The sequence below is a fragment of the Culex pipiens genome, chromosome 3 (genome assembly GCF_016801865.2).
Source record: "Culex pipiens pallens isolate TS chromosome 3, TS_CPP_V2, whole genome shotgun sequence".
Classification (NCBI taxonomy): Eukaryota; Metazoa; Arthropoda; class Insecta; order Diptera; family Culicidae; genus Culex; species Culex pipiens.
The window spans coordinates 127,682,976-127,700,064 of NC_068939.1; the positions used below are offsets into that span (position 1 = coordinate 127,682,976).

General features: G+C 38.6%; 2 protein-coding genes and 1 pseudogene across 9 annotated transcripts in view; 2 read left to right on the plus strand and 1 right to left on the minus strand.

Moving 5' to 3' along the window:
- LOC120427517 (trithorax group protein osa) overlaps nucleotides 1–17,089 on the plus strand; it is a 265,609-nt gene that overhangs the window by 125,602 nt on the left and 122,918 nt on the right. The window lies entirely within an intron of this gene.
- LOC120427525 (uncharacterized) lies at nucleotides 4,147–6,496 on the minus strand. The gene has a single exon (XM_039592393.2). It carries the CDS (start codon nucleotides 6,194–6,196, stop codon nucleotides 4,964–4,966), a length of 1,233 nt encoding a protein of 410 aa, XP_039448327.1. The 5' UTR covers nucleotides 6,197–6,496; the 3' UTR covers nucleotides 4,147–4,963.
- On the plus strand, nucleotides 6,512–9,550 carry LOC120427526 (uncharacterized; annotated as a pseudogene).

The following is a 17,089-nucleotide window of genomic DNA, read 5'->3' on the forward strand; positions in this document are numbered from 1 at the left end:
ATTTTTTCAGCGTTTGAAGTGCTGGATCTCCTCTTTCAAATGCAACCTAGTGCTTAAAATTTGGCTTGCGCCTTTTCAAGATATTTAAGTTTTAAATTTGCATCTTTTTTACCTTAAAATCGCTGTAACTTTTGACCCTTAAGTCCAAATTGACTTGTCAGATAATAAAAATGTTTGTTTTTTAGAGCTCTAAAAGTGCCCCGAATACCACTTTTCTCTAAAACTTAACCCTGAATTGCCACGTTAAAAAAACTGATTTTTGCAGGTTTGCTCAGATGCTTTCTATAAATTTGGTCGTAGAAGGCGTAGATTACGAGATAAAATTTTGGTGTCTTCGACAAAGTTGCTTGGATTGGCAAGCCCGTCAACTTTCTAGAAGACGAAAAAAATCCCAAAAATATTCCTGTACAGTTAGATTTCCAAAATCACCCTTATCGTGAACCACCCTAATTTACAACCAAACCAAAAGTTGCCCCTTTCTATATGCAACAACTCTTCTGAAGACACCAAAGCTCCAAAACTTAACCATTTTTCGGAAAATCCATTTTCCACTTAATTTTGCGATCTGGACCACTGTGCAGTGGCTCAAATGACGATTGAACGACAAAAGCTTTATAAAAACATGCTTGACGGATGTTCCGGGTTACCGGTACCGGTGGCCACTTTGAACAAATTATCTCACCGGGAACTCATAGTCAATGCCCATAAAATGCAACTGGAAGTAACCCGCTAGATGTTACCGTTTGGGAGATACAGGCCCTCAAAGTCGGAGCCTAACAAAGATTAACGCGTTAATCAACGCGTTAATTAACGACGTTAATTAACGTGCTCCGTTCGCGTTAAAGTTAAGATCAACGTAGGCTCCGTTCGCGTTCACGTTAATTTTAACGATTAACGGACGCGTTAACGTTAATTAACGTTTAACAGCACTTTTAATTTTGATTGATTTATTTAACAAGTACTAAATTTCATACAGGCGGATGATCTGTTCATAAAAATTGCACCTCTTTCAATAAGTTGATGAGCTTTAGGCTGGGTACAAAAACGGGATGGGAAAAAAAATAATTAAGCTCACTCCCAGTGCTCCCAAATGGAATCATTGGCACCACATATGTGCGCCCGATATTTCCATAAGCACGAGCTGATGATAATTATGTCATGTACATAAATTAAAAACACATATAGAAAAGGATATACTTTGCAGTGATGGTGGGGGGGAGGGGGGGGGGGTGTCACAATTGGTTTCGAATATGATGTTTAACCGGAACAACCAAAAGCTGAAATGAAATTCGTTGCGTGACTTTGGAGTGCGGGATAATCATCATTTCACCTCGCTTCCAAACTGCACGTCCTCAGCCCCCGAATGTATGCAATAATAATCACCACGCGCAAAAAAAAAGAGGATTAGCTGCGTGGCGTTTGTTGCATCATCACTTTTTTACTCCAATTTGTGGGAGGCTGGGGGTGATTACTAACTAAATAAAAGAGGAGAAACACACGCGCACACAATTTTCGATCGCAAAAAAGTGGCTATGTGGGGTGGAGGTGGTGGGACAACATAGATGCGCCATACAGATAATGCATCTCATGTTGAGCACAAAAACCGGGAGCTGTCCAATGAAAATTCGATGGAAAAAAAGTATTTTTGTGTTTGTTCAACAAAAAGTGCTCGGAGCCTCTTTTTTCGAAAATATTTCGGTTGGATTGGTTGGAGTTTATAGTCCACACCCTGGTAGTGGCTATGAACATGGCGTTATTTTAATTACACGAAAATAATTATATGTGAAAAGTGGGTGCACTCTCGTGGGTGCGATGGAAAGAGATGGGATAGAGCGTAAATTAATTATTCGTTCGAAAAATAATAAATAATAACATTATTTGAAATAATGAGGAAAAATCATGCATCGATTCATTGGCTCGCTCGCAGGGAGATAAAGTAGTGTAAACAAGGCAGGATTGCATGGAATCACACTTACTCACAAACACACATGCACTCAGTTGGTAAGCTAATTGTGGTTGCGCAACGTTTTCTGGTTTTTCAGTTTAAAAATTTAATGGCTTGTTTTGTAGCTTACGTAATACGCATGAAATGTGCATTCTTTTTCATTATACTTAACAAATTTTAGGGATTTCTTCGAGTCGTAACAATAGTGTCATCAAATTAATCAAACACTCAATGTTGACATAACCTACAACTTTGCCGAAGACTCCAAATCGATCAGAAAATCGCTTCTCATGATGATCATTTTTCTTCAATTTTATTTTTTGTATTTTTTAATCCGGCTGAAACTGTTTTGGAGCCTTCGGTATGCCCAAAGAAGCCATTTTGCATCATTAGTTTGTTCATATTATTTTCCATATAAATTTGGCAGCTGTCCATACAAAAATGATGTATGAAAATTCAAAAATCTGTATCTTTTGAAGGAATTTTTTGAACGATTTGGTGTCTTCGGCAAAGTTGTAGGTATGGATACGGACTGCACTGAAAAAAAATGATACACAGTAAAAAAAATTTTGGAGATTTTTTATTTAACTTTTTGTCACTAAAACTTGATTTGCAAAAAAAAACACTATTTTATTTATTTTTTTAGGGGACATCAAATGCCAACTTTTCAGAAATTTTCAGGTTGAGCGAAAATCTTTGACCGAGTTATAAATTTTCTAATCAATAATAATTTTTTCAAAAAATCGAAATATCGGTCGCAAAAATTTTTCAGCTTCATTTTTCGATGTAAAATCAAATTTGCAATCAAAAAGTACTCCAGTGAAATTTTGATAAAGTGCATCGTTTTCAAGTTGTAGCCATTTTTATGTAACTTTTTTGAAAATAGTCGCAGTTATTCATTTTTTTTTAAATTAGTGCACATGTTTGGCCACCTTTGAAAAAAATATTTTTGAATACCTCAGAAAATTTTGCTTTTTTGAACTTTGTTGATACGACCAGGGATGGAATAATCGCAAAAAATCAATTTCGCTTGCGAACTTTCTTCACCTGCGAAAGAGAGAGGAGGCAAATCACGCAAAAGAAAATCGCTCCCGAAAATCTCCAAGAAAATCAATCTGCTGATGATTTTTTGTGAATTTCCTTGTCAGCACCACTTAATAATATTTATTTCACTTTGTTTACACACATTGCCCATCTACAAAATGTGACAGGTCATTTTTCGACGTGTGACGGTACACTTGCTAGTGTAGTAGTGAAAAGGATATTCCACCGAATAATCAAGATGATGATTTTTTAGATTCTTTTTACCGAAAGATTCGTGCGCGAGAGAGAAGAGCCATGCTCCTTTCGGATTTTTTCTCTTGATGAACGTCCAGAGATTTTCTTTTGATGATGATTATTCCATTGCTGGATACGACCCTTAGTTGCTGAGATATTGCCATGCAAAGGCTTAAAAACAGGAAAATTTATGTTGCCTAAGTCTCACCCAAACAACCCACCATTTTCTAAAGTCGATATCTCAGCAACTAATGGTCCAATTTATAATGATAAAATATGAAACATTCGTGAAATTTTCCGGTTTCGAAAAGATCGGAAAATTTCACGAATGTTTCATATTTTTAACATTGTAAATCGGACCATTAGTTGCTGAGATATCGACATTAGAAAATGGTGTGTTGTTTGGGTGAGACTTAGAAATCATCAATTTTCCTGTTTTTAAACCTTTGCATGGCAATATCTCAGCAACTAAGGGTCGTATCAACCAAGTTCAAAAAAGCAAAATATAGAGAATTTTCTAAGCTTTTCAAAAATATTTTTTTCGAGAGTGGGCAAACATGGGAACTAATTTTAAGAAATGAAAAACTGCGACTATTTTCCAAAAAGTTACCTAAAAATTGCTATAACTTGAAAACTTTTACATCGAAAAATAAAGTTGAAAAATTGTTGCGACCAATATTTCGATTTTTGAAAAAAAAAAACCAGTATTGATTCATAAATTTATATTTCCTTCAAAAATTTTTTGCTCGTTCTGAAAATCTCATAAGTTCCCCAAAAAATATCAGAAAATGAAAAAAAAATAAAAAAGGAGTTTTTTTTTCACAAATCAAGTTTTAGTGACAAAAAGTGAAATTAAAAATCAACAAAAAATCCCTTGTATCATTTTTTTTCAGTGTAATCCTTATCCATACCTACAACCTTGCCGAAGTCACCAAATCGATCAAAAAATACCTTCAAAAGATACTGATTTTTGAATTTTCATACATCATTTTTGTACGGACAGCTGGCAAATTTGTATGGAAAATTATATGAACAAACTCATGATGCCGAATGGCTTCTTTGGGCATACCGAAGGCACCAAAAAAATTTCAGCCAGATTGAAAAATATAAAAATTAAAATTATAAAAAAGGACCTATTTCGCAAAGAATTGCTGATACCCTACAACTTTCCCGAAGACTCCAAATCGATCAGAAAATCCCTTCTCACGATACAGAATTTCATACATTTACATACTGTCATCAGGAGGAGTGAGATTGGGTCATACACATTTCAGCATTTTTGTATGACCCAATCTCACCCCAGACCCAATGTCACTCCTGGTGACGGTGACCAGCTTCCAAAATTGTATGAAGACTTGTATGGAAAAACGTTTCTGGCAAATCATGAAATGTCTGAGATTTAAAAAAAAGTGTCCACGTGATTTATCGAGAGTCCCTTGCCAGATAGTCCAACAATTTGACATATCGAAAAGGTTTTTCAAATACTTGCCTGAAGATGTGAATCGCTAGAGAAAAAGTAAAAAATAATAAAATATAAACGATGTCGAATTAAAGTGGCTTGCCTTCGGTCCTGCTGAATGAGAGAAGACCTTGATTTTGACTGAATTTCAATGTTTATTCAACAAATCTTTGAGTAACGCAGTGCAATCTACAACTTTATTTGAACGTGCAATTTAACAAGGAACATCTACTAAGTTTCAAAAAGTATTTTCAAAATTTCAATCAACTTTTTGCTCCACCCTAGTTCGTAGCCTGCAGGAACGTCAGCAGCGTGTAACACGTGTTCAGCACCATCTGGAACATCTCCATCGAAACGTCCAGCATGTCCCCGCACCTGAACCGGAACGTCTTTTGACAGTGCTCCGCGGTGATCATCGTGGTGATCTTCATCTGGCGCATCCGGGCGGCCCGTTCCGGCGTGTGCCGCAACCAGTCCGGCCACTGCCAGTGGTACAGGTTCTCGCCGATCGACTCCTTCTGATCGTTGAGCTGCTCGACCAGTTTGCACAGGAGGAAACACTCGATGGTGAAGACGATCGCGTACGCTAGCGCCGTAAACACCTGGAACGTAATGTTGAAGGTCGTGAAGCAGGTCACCGCTAGGAGGCTTTCCACGGTTAGGACTTTGAGCAGAAAGAAGAGCGACATGAGCTTGCGCAGCGTGACGATCATGGCGAGGAACTCTTCGTAGTCTTGGAAGGACTCGCGGAAGAGTTGGTCGAAGGTGGTCCAGAATTGGGTTTCCTTGGCGGTCGGATCGGCGATGTGTTGGACTTTTTGTGAAGCTCGGGCGAAGACCGTGGCGAACGATTCAGCGATCAAGCTCAGCTCGTGAACGGCGTTTCGTAGCATGGACAGCATGCTCAGGGAGATGATCCAGGACGAGTTGTTCCAGTACACCAGCGGGAGTCCGTAAAACTGATCAATGGCGTCGACGATCCACTGGTGTTCTTCGGAAACGTTCAGAACCAGATGGAAGTACTCTTCCCGCGCGAAGAAGGCCCAAATCAGCGACATGATGGTCACGGGAATCTCCGCCACCAGCAGGTTCCGACGGGATTGTCTGAAGAACTCCGCTCTGGTTTGATCCGCGTCCCGTCCTCCACAGCAACGATCACGTCTTCCGTTGAAGTAGTCCTTCACGCGAAGGAACAGGTCATACCGGAGGTCCATGCAAACCAGCTGCAGCATCGAAAGCGTACTGTAGATCAGGCACATGCCGATCCGGATCGTCAGATCGTCGGTGCCGCTCATGGCGTTCACCACATCCCGAACCAGGACCAACTGCTGCAGCGCAAACACGAACGAAATACTCCGGAAGAGGGTTTGCTTCCAGCGTTGACCAGGGGAGTGGAGTCCGATTCCGGACGTGTTGCCGTGGACCCAGACGTAGTGGCTGAAGATGTCGTTGGCGTTGCGGATGTCAACGAAGCGGGCGTAGGCCGATCGGAGCCGGGTTAGGTAGTTGACCATGCTGGATCGGGTAGTTCGAAGGAACTGATGGGTTGAAACCTCCTTGGGTGAAGATAGTATCGCTTGTTGTGGTTAGTTGAGGTTGCTAATTAAAAGTTTAATCATAGGTTTAGGGGAATGTTCTAGAACAAGCGAAATCCAGCTGGCACGTTCCCACGGACCCAGTAATTAACCGCTTTCCGGAACTTTGAAAACCTTGAAAAGTTTGTTTTGCCAAGTCATGGAAAGGTCTTCAAGGACTCGACAACCCTGCACGTTTTGCGTCAAACCGTACAGCCGGAACGGAAGATTTAAGATTCCCCAGTTGTCTCCAGATCTTCATCCAGAATGGCCAACTACTTAACCCGTCTCCGATCGACGTACGATCGCTTCGTTAACATCCGCAACGCCGAGGACATCTTCAGTCACTACGTCTGGGTCCACGGCAACACTTCCGGAATTGGACTCCACTCCCCTGATCAACGCCTCAAGCGGAACCTGTTCCGCTTCATCTCGTTCGTGTTCTTTCTCCAGCAACTCGTGCTGGTCCGCGATATGGCTCACATGATGCGCTCCAGCGATGAGAATACCATCCGGATTGCGATGTGCCTGATCTACAGCACGCTGTCGATGCTGCAGCTGGTCTGCTTTGACGGTCGGTACGAGCTTTTCCTACGCGTTAAGGACTACTTCAACGGAAGACGCGATCGTCGCTGTGGAGGACGGCTACTGAGCGTACTAGGGCGGAGTTCTTCAGGCAATCTCGGAGAAACCTGCTGGTCGCGGAGATTCCCGTGACGGTTGCGTTGCTGATTTGGGCGTTCTTCGCCAGGGATGCGTACTTCCACTTTGAGCTGGACGTTTCGGAGGAGCGCCAGTGGATCGTCGACGTAATCGATCAGTTCTACGGACTACCGCTGGTGTACTGGAACAACTCGTCTTGGATCATCTCGCTGACCATGCTGTCCATGCTAAGAAACGGAGTTCACGAGCTAAGCTTTATCGCTGAATTGAGCTTCGGAAGAAGTCAAGGACGTCATCGATCCCAATTCTGGCCAACCATTGACAAACTCTTCAGAGATTCCCTCAAAGACTACGAAGAGTTCCTCGTCATGATCATTACGCTGAGCAAGCTCATGTCGCTCTTCTTTCTGCTCAAAGTGCTCACCGTGGAAAGCCTCCTGGCGGTGTGCTGCTTTGAGTCCTTCAACCTCACGTATCAGATCGTTACGGCGCTGGCCTACGCTGTGGCCTTCACCTTGGAGTGCTTCTTGCTGTACAAGCTGGTGGAGCAGCTGAACGACCAGAGGGAAGCCATCGGGGACAGTTTGTACGGCTGGCGGTGGTCGGAGTGGGTGCGGCACTCACCGGACAGGGTCTCCAGGATGCGTCACGCTAGATCAGTGCTGATGATCACGGATGCCCATTGTCAGCAGACGTTTCGCTTCCGCTGTGGAGACATGCTGGACGTATCCAGATGGTGCTAAACACGAGCTACACGCTGATGACCTTCTTTCAAGCTACTCGCGGGGACTAAGCTGAACTTGAACTAAGTAGAGTGTTGTTGTTATACGTCACGTAATAAATATGTAGACTGCACACCGACTACCCTCGGTCCTGCTGATAAAGTTCATTCAACCTCCGTGTAGAAACCCTCGTCAGCGTCGTCATCGTCGTCGCGGCCAAGCCCCCAATTCAATATCAACAACACTACAGTCTGGCGCCGATTTTTTCCCACGCTGCCAATACGGTTGACGTAACAACAAGACTACGAAGAAACCGCTTCTCTACAAACTACATCATGAACAACCGGCGCAAATAATATAAACAGAGAGACAGAGATAGGGGAACCGGCGGCGGCGATGCAACGAAACCCGGAAAGAAGAAGAAGAAGTAAGAAGAAGATACCGGATTCCGAGCACGGCACTTGTTTCAAGTACGCGACCTTGAACAATCAAGCGATAAATTTTTATAGGCCAACACGACCCACTTCCTCGCCCCTCGCCACTCCTCGACCTTCTCAATTGGATCTACATTTTATTATGCCTTCAACCAATCCCGCCAACCCCCCTCGGGCCAGGGGACAGTACCCGAGCCCGTCGTTAGTCAAAAGAGTAGACAGCCGGCGGTACGGGAAGAGAAAGAAAAAATAAAAGCAAAATACTACACCCGTAGTACCGCACACCGACCTCCCCACCTCACCTCCCGCGCCTCTTTTGGGTGGTTTTCCTACAGCTGAGCGACTTTGCCGCTGCTTCTTTGCCTGTTTTTTTGTTGTTTACATTTTCCGCCTCACTTCATTTAATAAACACACACTTGCTCACACCTTCACCAACCCCGCTTGATACCAACCTCAAACCTCACTTCTCCACCGAAAAAAGTATTGTAAAATTGCATTGTGCTGAAACATTATCACCGCAAAAGTCTGGAGAGACATTGTTGAATGTGGGATACAAATACGCGAATGAGTTACAAGCGTACTAAACGGTTCTGGAGTTAGTCATACGAAGTTGTCGTATGATCGGGGTTTCCCTAAGGTATTAAGTGGTTCGGATTGTAATCTTGTCCTCTACGGGCTAATTCAAAATGATTGAACTCCTGATCTTTCGGCTCGGTAGAAAACTGATAAGAATTACACAAAAACGAAAAAATCGCTCATGATGATAATTCAAATAAGATGAGCTCTTCTTAGAATCCCCTTTCCGACCCCGGCAAATCCCAACAGCCGTGACCTAGATTCCGCATTTGCATAACTCTATTTACTGTCGTTAGCATCGTCTACCCCGGATAGACTTGCTTTTGTTTTCGCCAGAATAGAGACCGAGCCCTCGCTTCACTTCAATAAATCAGCTGACGTTGCTCGACCAAAGTCTGCACCGAGCTGAGAGAGACACATAAACAAAACCCTTTCCCCGGTCGAACCTTTCCGTTGCCCCTGCTCCTACCCTTTCAAAAAACAAGAACATTGAACCCTCCCTTGAGTCTGCTTATCGCCGTAAATATGCCAACTTTTGCGTTAAATCCTTTGCTTAGTTTCGCTTTCTTTGCTTCCACTTCTTCAACTCAAACTTGAAGCCCGATACAAAACAGCCTCTAACGCTCTCGGTACCGGTTCCACGTCCTATCACGGTTACATCAAAATGACTCATAATTCCACCACCCCCTCGCCCTTGCGCCAATCATCGGCCGCTTGTTTTACGTCATTTCTACTCAACTTTGTTTTGCGTTCAGAAACCACCTCCCCCCTCCCCTTCTCCGCACACTTCTCGCTCGCGCAAAAACCTATTTTAAAACTGGCGATGCTAAATCGAGTTTAAAAATGTATAAATACCGGCGTCCTCCGATGCCGATGCTCTATAATTAGTTTATTGTTTACGCTCGTGATAGAATCTTCGGTTTCGCTGCGCTCGCCGAGAGTTGACCGGCAATTCCGCATTTACTTTTAATGTTTTTTTCGTTTTAGTCGTTTTGGTTCTACCCCCTCGCTATAGAAGTGATCTTGTGGAAGTTGTATTTTAGCAATTTTCACACGAGTGTACGAGTGAGGATGTCTTACATAATATATAATAACATGGGATACACGCGGGAATGGGAACACCACCTGTATGGACAGTTTATGAGTGTTTAGATGTTGATGTTTTGATTACTTTACTCTATAGAAATAACATAAATAAATTTTAGATTGACTCCGTAAAACCTAATTTCTATGGTTGTCTCGTAATTCTTGCTTGGAACTTATCCTAAATCTTTTGCCTCCTCAAAATACCGTCAACTCCAAGTGAAACTTTGTTTGTGTTACCGTGGAGAATTTCCCCTATCGCCTTAAACACATGCAACATCGTGCCCATCTTAAAAATACATGTTCTTACCCTCGTTGAATAACATGTCAAATTTGTTGAACTTAAGTTGGTTAACGTAATCGTATAAATCATCGTATGAAACATGATTTTACGTATGATTTGTTGCAAATTTACTTCAAATTGCATTTAAATTTGAATGCTTAATGACGTGCAAAAGTGTTACATCATTAATAATGTAATGAAAAACAAACCATGACAGTGTAATTTTTTCTGTATTCTCAGCATCATTGACATATAAGCTGCACAACATTTTTTTATAAAAATACATAGTAAAAATCATTTTAATATTACATCTGGGAATGGGTACATTTTTTATGTCTGAAAAAATAATTTTACCTCTAAAATGTGTTAATTCAACTCTACACAGCAAAAAAGTAGTAATCCAACTGAGTGTAAAAGGCCTTGGTGTAAAATAAATTTTGCATTATTTAATGAAATTCTATGTAATATTACACCCTGATATATGTAGCCCATTAGTACGGGAAACCTACTTGACCGAAATGTCAAGCTCATATATGCGTTTATCTTTTCCATCCTTCATCGGTCTGATGTCCGAGCGAGCTAAGGCGCCAGTCCTTACTGTTGGTGCTGGATTTGAATCCAGTCGGTTGCAATTTGTTTTGTGTTTACAAAGATTGTACATGCAGTGTGTAATATTAACCTCTATAACTCTAGACGAGCTTCGATCTCTAAAAATTCGCCAAAAATCTATTTTTGAAAAAAAAAATGATCTTTAAAAAGCATTGAAAAGAACTCTTAAAATTTTTGAAAATTTTAGGATTGGAGGTTTGTCTTGTGCTATGTGACTTTGGATATGTTTTTAAAAAAGTAATTTTTTTAAGGGTCAACTTTGGCTGTGTTTTTTACTAACATTTCCTATATTTTAAGTAAAAGAAGTATGCAGTAATTTTTGTAGTGTCCCAGACTATGCCTCTACGCATTTTTTTTTTAAATAAATGATAATGGTGCCATTCTATAGCAAAAAATGTGAAAACAAGCGAAAAATTTAAAAAGCTACTGTAAAAACATGAAAAAAATAGATAGACAAAACGTAATGATAGGAGGTGGTAGGGTAGGCCAAATACTACCAAAAACAAACATAAACTTAACAAGATAAATGTAAACTAAAATACTTAAAATTAAACAAGCAAAACATAAAACAAGAGAAGAAAAGTTTTTCGTAGAACAAAAGTTGCTCAAAATGACCTCCTAAACACGGAAAAAATAAAAAAAATCGAGAAAAAAAAATTAGGGTAAAGCGTTTTTTTTTTTTGACAAAGGTGATGTGCATGCTTTTTTATACGATTTTACAATAAGTAGCTCACTCCTTTTAAATTTTATAAATTCTGAGTCAGGTCACGCCCTTGAAGAAGCAGTTTAAAGCATCAAATTTGAAAACTTGATACCTATTTGGATTTCCAGCAAACGCAAACACTAAAATTTACCACTGTTATTTATGTTGTCCAGGCCTTGTTGTGATAGATTCCAAACAAGTTTGCAGTAACCCGGCCGAAAAAAAAATTCTCGTTGCCATGATCATCGGTTTGACGTTTCAAGCGCGCAAGAAATAAACACGTGATATTACATTATGTGTGATGTAAAGTTACATTTAAAAAGCACGTTCCAGTTATGTGCATCAAAGATAATGTAAAATCAGGTCAACATATATTTATCATCACATCAGAAGATGTGCTTCACATTTCCAATATTTTTCTTTTAATTTTCTGTTAAATTAAATGTAGACTCACATCATAATTTCGTACACAGTAAAAAAATAGCGTAAATTTAGAAGGTGTAAAATTTAAAAATTTAATATTACATCTTTTATGGTGATAGGTTTGCGATTTTTCCGCAAAATGAAGAGTATAATTAAAATACGTAAGGAATTGTTTAGAAACATACTGACCCTGGTAGAGAAGTGTTCAACGTACCTCAAGAAGAACTTTTCATAAAATTTTGACAAGTTTAAAAAGTTAGTTAACTATAGTTAAGAAAATGTTTATGAAAGTCATTATTTTAAACTTCTCAAAGTGTCATGATTTTCTCAATGAACATGATTTTGAATCGGAAAGCGGAATGCATATTCGGATTCTTTGGACAATTTTCCACTAGGAGAAGGTTAATTAAGTTTGTAAATAATAAATAATATGTGTTTTTGAAACACAATTTAAAAAAATCTCCAAATTTATAGGCAATTTCAGTTGAACAAATTTCATGTAAAATGTGAAAACTTGTGATTCGTGCTTTGAATTCAGTATAAAATGAAATATAAATCGATAATTTTATAAACAAAACTTGTTTTAACAAATTTCAGGCAAAATTTCGACTTTTTAACAATTTTACCTAAAATTTATATGTATTTTGCTAAAAAGCTTATACACTTAGTTAACTAAATATAAACATTGATTTTTTTTCTTAAAAACTATATCAGCTACTTGAGTGATGGTACACTTAGCGTACAAATAAAGGTTGAACATCTTAAATATGATTTTAACAAGAAAAACTATGACTATCAAAGTCACCCCGGAATAAAAACTAAGAATTTTTAACGTAACTATTTTTCTAAACATTATTGAAAAAACTTTTTTGCGAAATAGTGCATGGACTTTTTATAGTCTACCCCAGTACATGTTTTAAAAATAATAATCTTGAGAAAAACCTTACCTGTTGGCAGACGTGCATCGGCACTCAATAGCACTTCACCACATTTTGAGATGATGGCCTTCGCAAACCGACAGAGTGAATCTTTGCTCACTGTGCAACAAAACAAGCTTTAGTTCGATGGTTATAATAATAGTTTTTCACTATGCAATTTGGATTACGAACAAATTAATAATGATTTGAATAACACACAAATTTCAAGTGCTAAATGTGCTATTTAGCACTCAAATAGCACTTCAGCGCCAAAACTACCGAATAAGTGAAGATAAAGGTTTCCGTCGTTCAGCACCTCATAGTGCAATGAAAAAAAAAATACTTTATGTACAAAACAAATTGATTTGATGCCTTTTCCAAGCCATGGCCTTGGAAAAACTGTCAAGTGCTATGGAGTGCCGATGCACGTCTGCCTGTTGGAAAATATTCCAAAAACAAATTGAAATCCTATCAGAGTCACCCCGGTTTACGGTACATCAATTACGACTGAAAAAATGGCATTACAACGGCATTAAGTTAAATTTACTTATTTTTAGAGGTGAAATTAGACATTTTTCGGACATAAAAGATGTACCCATTCCCAGATGTAATATTACCATGATTTTTTTTTTCTGTGTATACATGATTATTTACGTCAAATAAAGAGTTCCGTTAAGTGTAATAATCATTTTTTAGTGTGTATCTTTTGATATTTTGCCAGATCTAACAAAAATTATAAGCTCTTAAGCGTCCAGATTTCAAATCATGACGTCGCACTTACATCAATTTTCAAACAGTGACAAGATAGCACGACAAGATTGAAACTACTTTCATATGAAAAGTGACAAACATTTTCGGAGCTTTTTCGGTTTTTATTGAATATCTCAGGATTGAAATCGAATTTTGGGGATCTGTGAAGGTCAAAAGATGAGGCATTGTGAGCTGCACAAAATGGCGTTCTTAACTCAATTTGGTCCAAAATGCACGTACGACAAGTTAGCACGACGGCGACGAATTGAAATTACATCATAAAAGAGGTGATATTCAACCTTCCAAATTATCACATTTTTTTCTGTGTTGATTGAAGTCAGGTATCAGCATGGAGATTATTTACGGATCCACAATCCAACCTTACCATGAATTTATTTATTACTAAGCGTGGAATGATTAAGTAAGTTTATTATCTGAGGAACAAAAACTAATTTTAACTTACAGTGTATTCCACTTACTTACACTTACACGAAATGTTGACATTTGTCTAATCATTACAATTTGAAATAACCAGAATGAATTTTTTATTTCTCAAGATTTTTTTGATAATGAAAAACTGCTCATCTTTCCATATCTAAAATGGGTATATATCCCCTAGTGCTTAAGAAACACTGAACAAGAAATATCGTTTCGTCATTCAAAATTAATGACCGAAGCACGTCAATATCTCACCCTTTTATTCACTTTAGCCACACACACATCACACGTCATGCGATAAAAGTCAAAGATATTTACCTTTCGGCGAGCGAGCAGTCAACCTTGCGCATTCATAATCATGCACACACACACTCCCACATCTCATTTTTGACATTTCTCTCTCAGCTCAACTCAACTTCGGTCGCCGGTGTCAGTTGTCGAATGCTTAACCTGTCATTTATAACATTGCACAAATTTGCACGCACACACCTTCACATTCGACCATAATAAACAGTACAAATTTATTCTCTTTATGCACTCTAGCGTTTATTATTTGTGTTGTTTTTTTGACGTTTGTTTTTTTTGTGAGCGCTCACCAAAGTTACTCTTTTTTTATTCCACCTTTTTTGTGTGTGTGCGCTCAAAGAGCGCGTTTCTTGTAGCGTGCGATAAAATAAATTATTTCACATTTCGCGCGCGCTCTCCAGCCGGGACCGGACGCCGCACAAAAATCGCACAACGAGCTCTCCACGTGTGCGTGTGGGCATGTTTGTGTCCGAGTTTGAGAGAAGCAAGCACAAAAAAGCAGCTCAGCGCTCCCCCCTGGCTCGAGCAAACAAGCGCAAAAAACAGCTTAAAAAGAAGCATAATAATATAAAACTGACTAAACGAAGAGATATGGACGAAGGCAAAAATATGCGATAAAGCTGAAAGCACACACACACACACAAATTCAGAAAGACGCAAAAATAAGTGGAGGCCACCGGGGCCAAGTCAAGGGGCCACCTTGCTCCCCGCTCTCCCCTCACTTCTCACTCTCTCACAGTCGAAAAAAAAAAGACAAGAGAGAGAGAGAGCCGCAAAAAATATGAATAAATATGCCAAGTGAGAGTCAGAAGAAAAAAAAATAATGTATAAAGAGAAGAGAAGTTGAGCGGACTCAGTGGTGTGTTGGTGGTGGAGCTAAAAATATTTTTCAGTTTATGGTAAAATGTGAAAAATAACATCCGACGAAATCGTTTGCTCGGTATAATTTGTGTTTTTATTTTCTACTGTGTATATTTGCGCATGCAAAGTCGATGCTGATGGCGACCGCTGGATGGCTATGGGGCGGGATGGTTGTGGGTTTGTTTTTTGGGGGGGTAGACGATTGTTGGGTGTGGGATTTGGATTCTGTTGGGTTTTTTTGGAGCGGTGGGGAATTGGGGTGGGATTTAGGTTTTGAAAGTGTTTTACTGTTATTTTGATTTTCGACTTTTTTTGGTTCAATTTTTATGGTTTTTAAGGGTTTTAGGTTTTGGGATTTTAGGTTTAGGGTTTTAGGGTTTTAGGGTTTTATGGTTTATACGGGATTTTAGGGTTATAGGATTTTAGGTTTGGGTTTAGGGTTTTTAGGGTTTTAGGGTTTTAGGGTTTTAGGGTTTTAGGGTGGGTTTTAGGGTTTTAGGGGTTTTAGGGTTTTGGGTTTTAGGTTTAGGGTTTTAGGGTTTTAGGGGGTTTAGGGGTTTTAGAGGTTTTAGGCTGGTTTTAGGGCTTTTTAGGGTTTTAGGGTTTTAGGGTATCGGGGTTTAAGGGTTTAGGGTTTTAGGGATTTTATGGTAATACGGGTTTAAAGTTTTAAAGTTTTAAAGTTTTAAAGTTTTAAAGTTTTAAAGTTTTAAAGTTTTAAAATTTTAAAGTTTTAAAGTTTTAAAGTTTTAAAGTTTTAAAGTTTTAAAGTTTTAAAGTTTTAAAGTTTTAAAGTTTTAAAGTTTTAAAGTTTTAAAGTTTTAAAACTTTATTAAACTTTAAAAAAAAACACAATACACACAACCCCCAAAAAAACCCCAAACCCCCAAAACCACCAAACCACCAACCAACCAACAAAACCCCCCCCCAAACCCCCCAAACCCCACAACCCAAAACCCCAAACCCCCCAAACCCCAAAACACCAAAAACACCAAAAACCAAACCCCCAAACCCACAAACCCCAAACCCCCCAAACCCACAAAACCCCCAAAACCCACAACACCAAACCCTCCAACACCACCAACCAACCCCAAACCCCCCCAAAAACCAACCACCACCACCCCCACCCACCAACCCCAAAACAAACAAACCCCCACCCACAACCCACAACCACAACAAACACCAACACAACTATAAAACCACTCCTAAAAACACTCCCAAATACTTAAATACTTAAATACTTAAATACTTAAATACTTAAATACTTAAATACTTAAATACTTAAATACTTAAATACTTAAATACTTAAATACTTAAATACTTAAATACTTAAATACTTAAATACTTAAATACTTAAATATTTAAATACTTAAATACTTAAATACTTAAATACTTAAATACTTAAATACTTAAATACTTAAATACTTAAATACTTAAATACTTAAATACTTAAATACTTAAATACTTAAAATACTTAAAATACTTAAATACTTAAATACTTAAATACTTAAATACTTAAATACTTAAATACTTAAATACTTAAATACTTAAATACTTAAATACTTAAATACTTAAATACTTAAATACTTAAATACTTCAATACTTAAATACTTAAATACTTAAATACTTAAATACTTAAATACTTAAATACTTAAATACTTAAATACCAAAATACCAAAATACTTTAATACTCAAAGAATTATTTTGACTTATATACGGGTCATTCCACCTGAAGTGTGCAAGAAAAAATGCAAATTTGAAAATTACCATCTCCGATTCTGCTCAAATTTGGCAGAGCTGTTGAGACTATCAAAACATGCAAAAATCCCGAATTTCATCCAAATCGGACCACCCCCTCCATTTTTGTACCCTCCCAAAAAAACGACTTTTTGGCGATTTTTGAGCGAAACCTCCATCTTCAAACGACGATGACTCAGGAACCACAAATCTTAGAGGGCCGATCTTAGACTCAATTTTAAAGGAAATTGGATGTAGAATCCATTTCCGTGATCAAAATTTTGATTAAAATATTTGTTCTACCTGTATTGCGCAATTGAAAACTTTA

What these genes read in the sequence shown, in the direction of transcription:
- LOC120427525 (XM_039592393.2), bottom strand. Translation starts at nt 6,196, where the DNA reads ATGGTCAACTACCTAACCCGGCTCCGATCGGCCTACGCCCGCTTCGTT.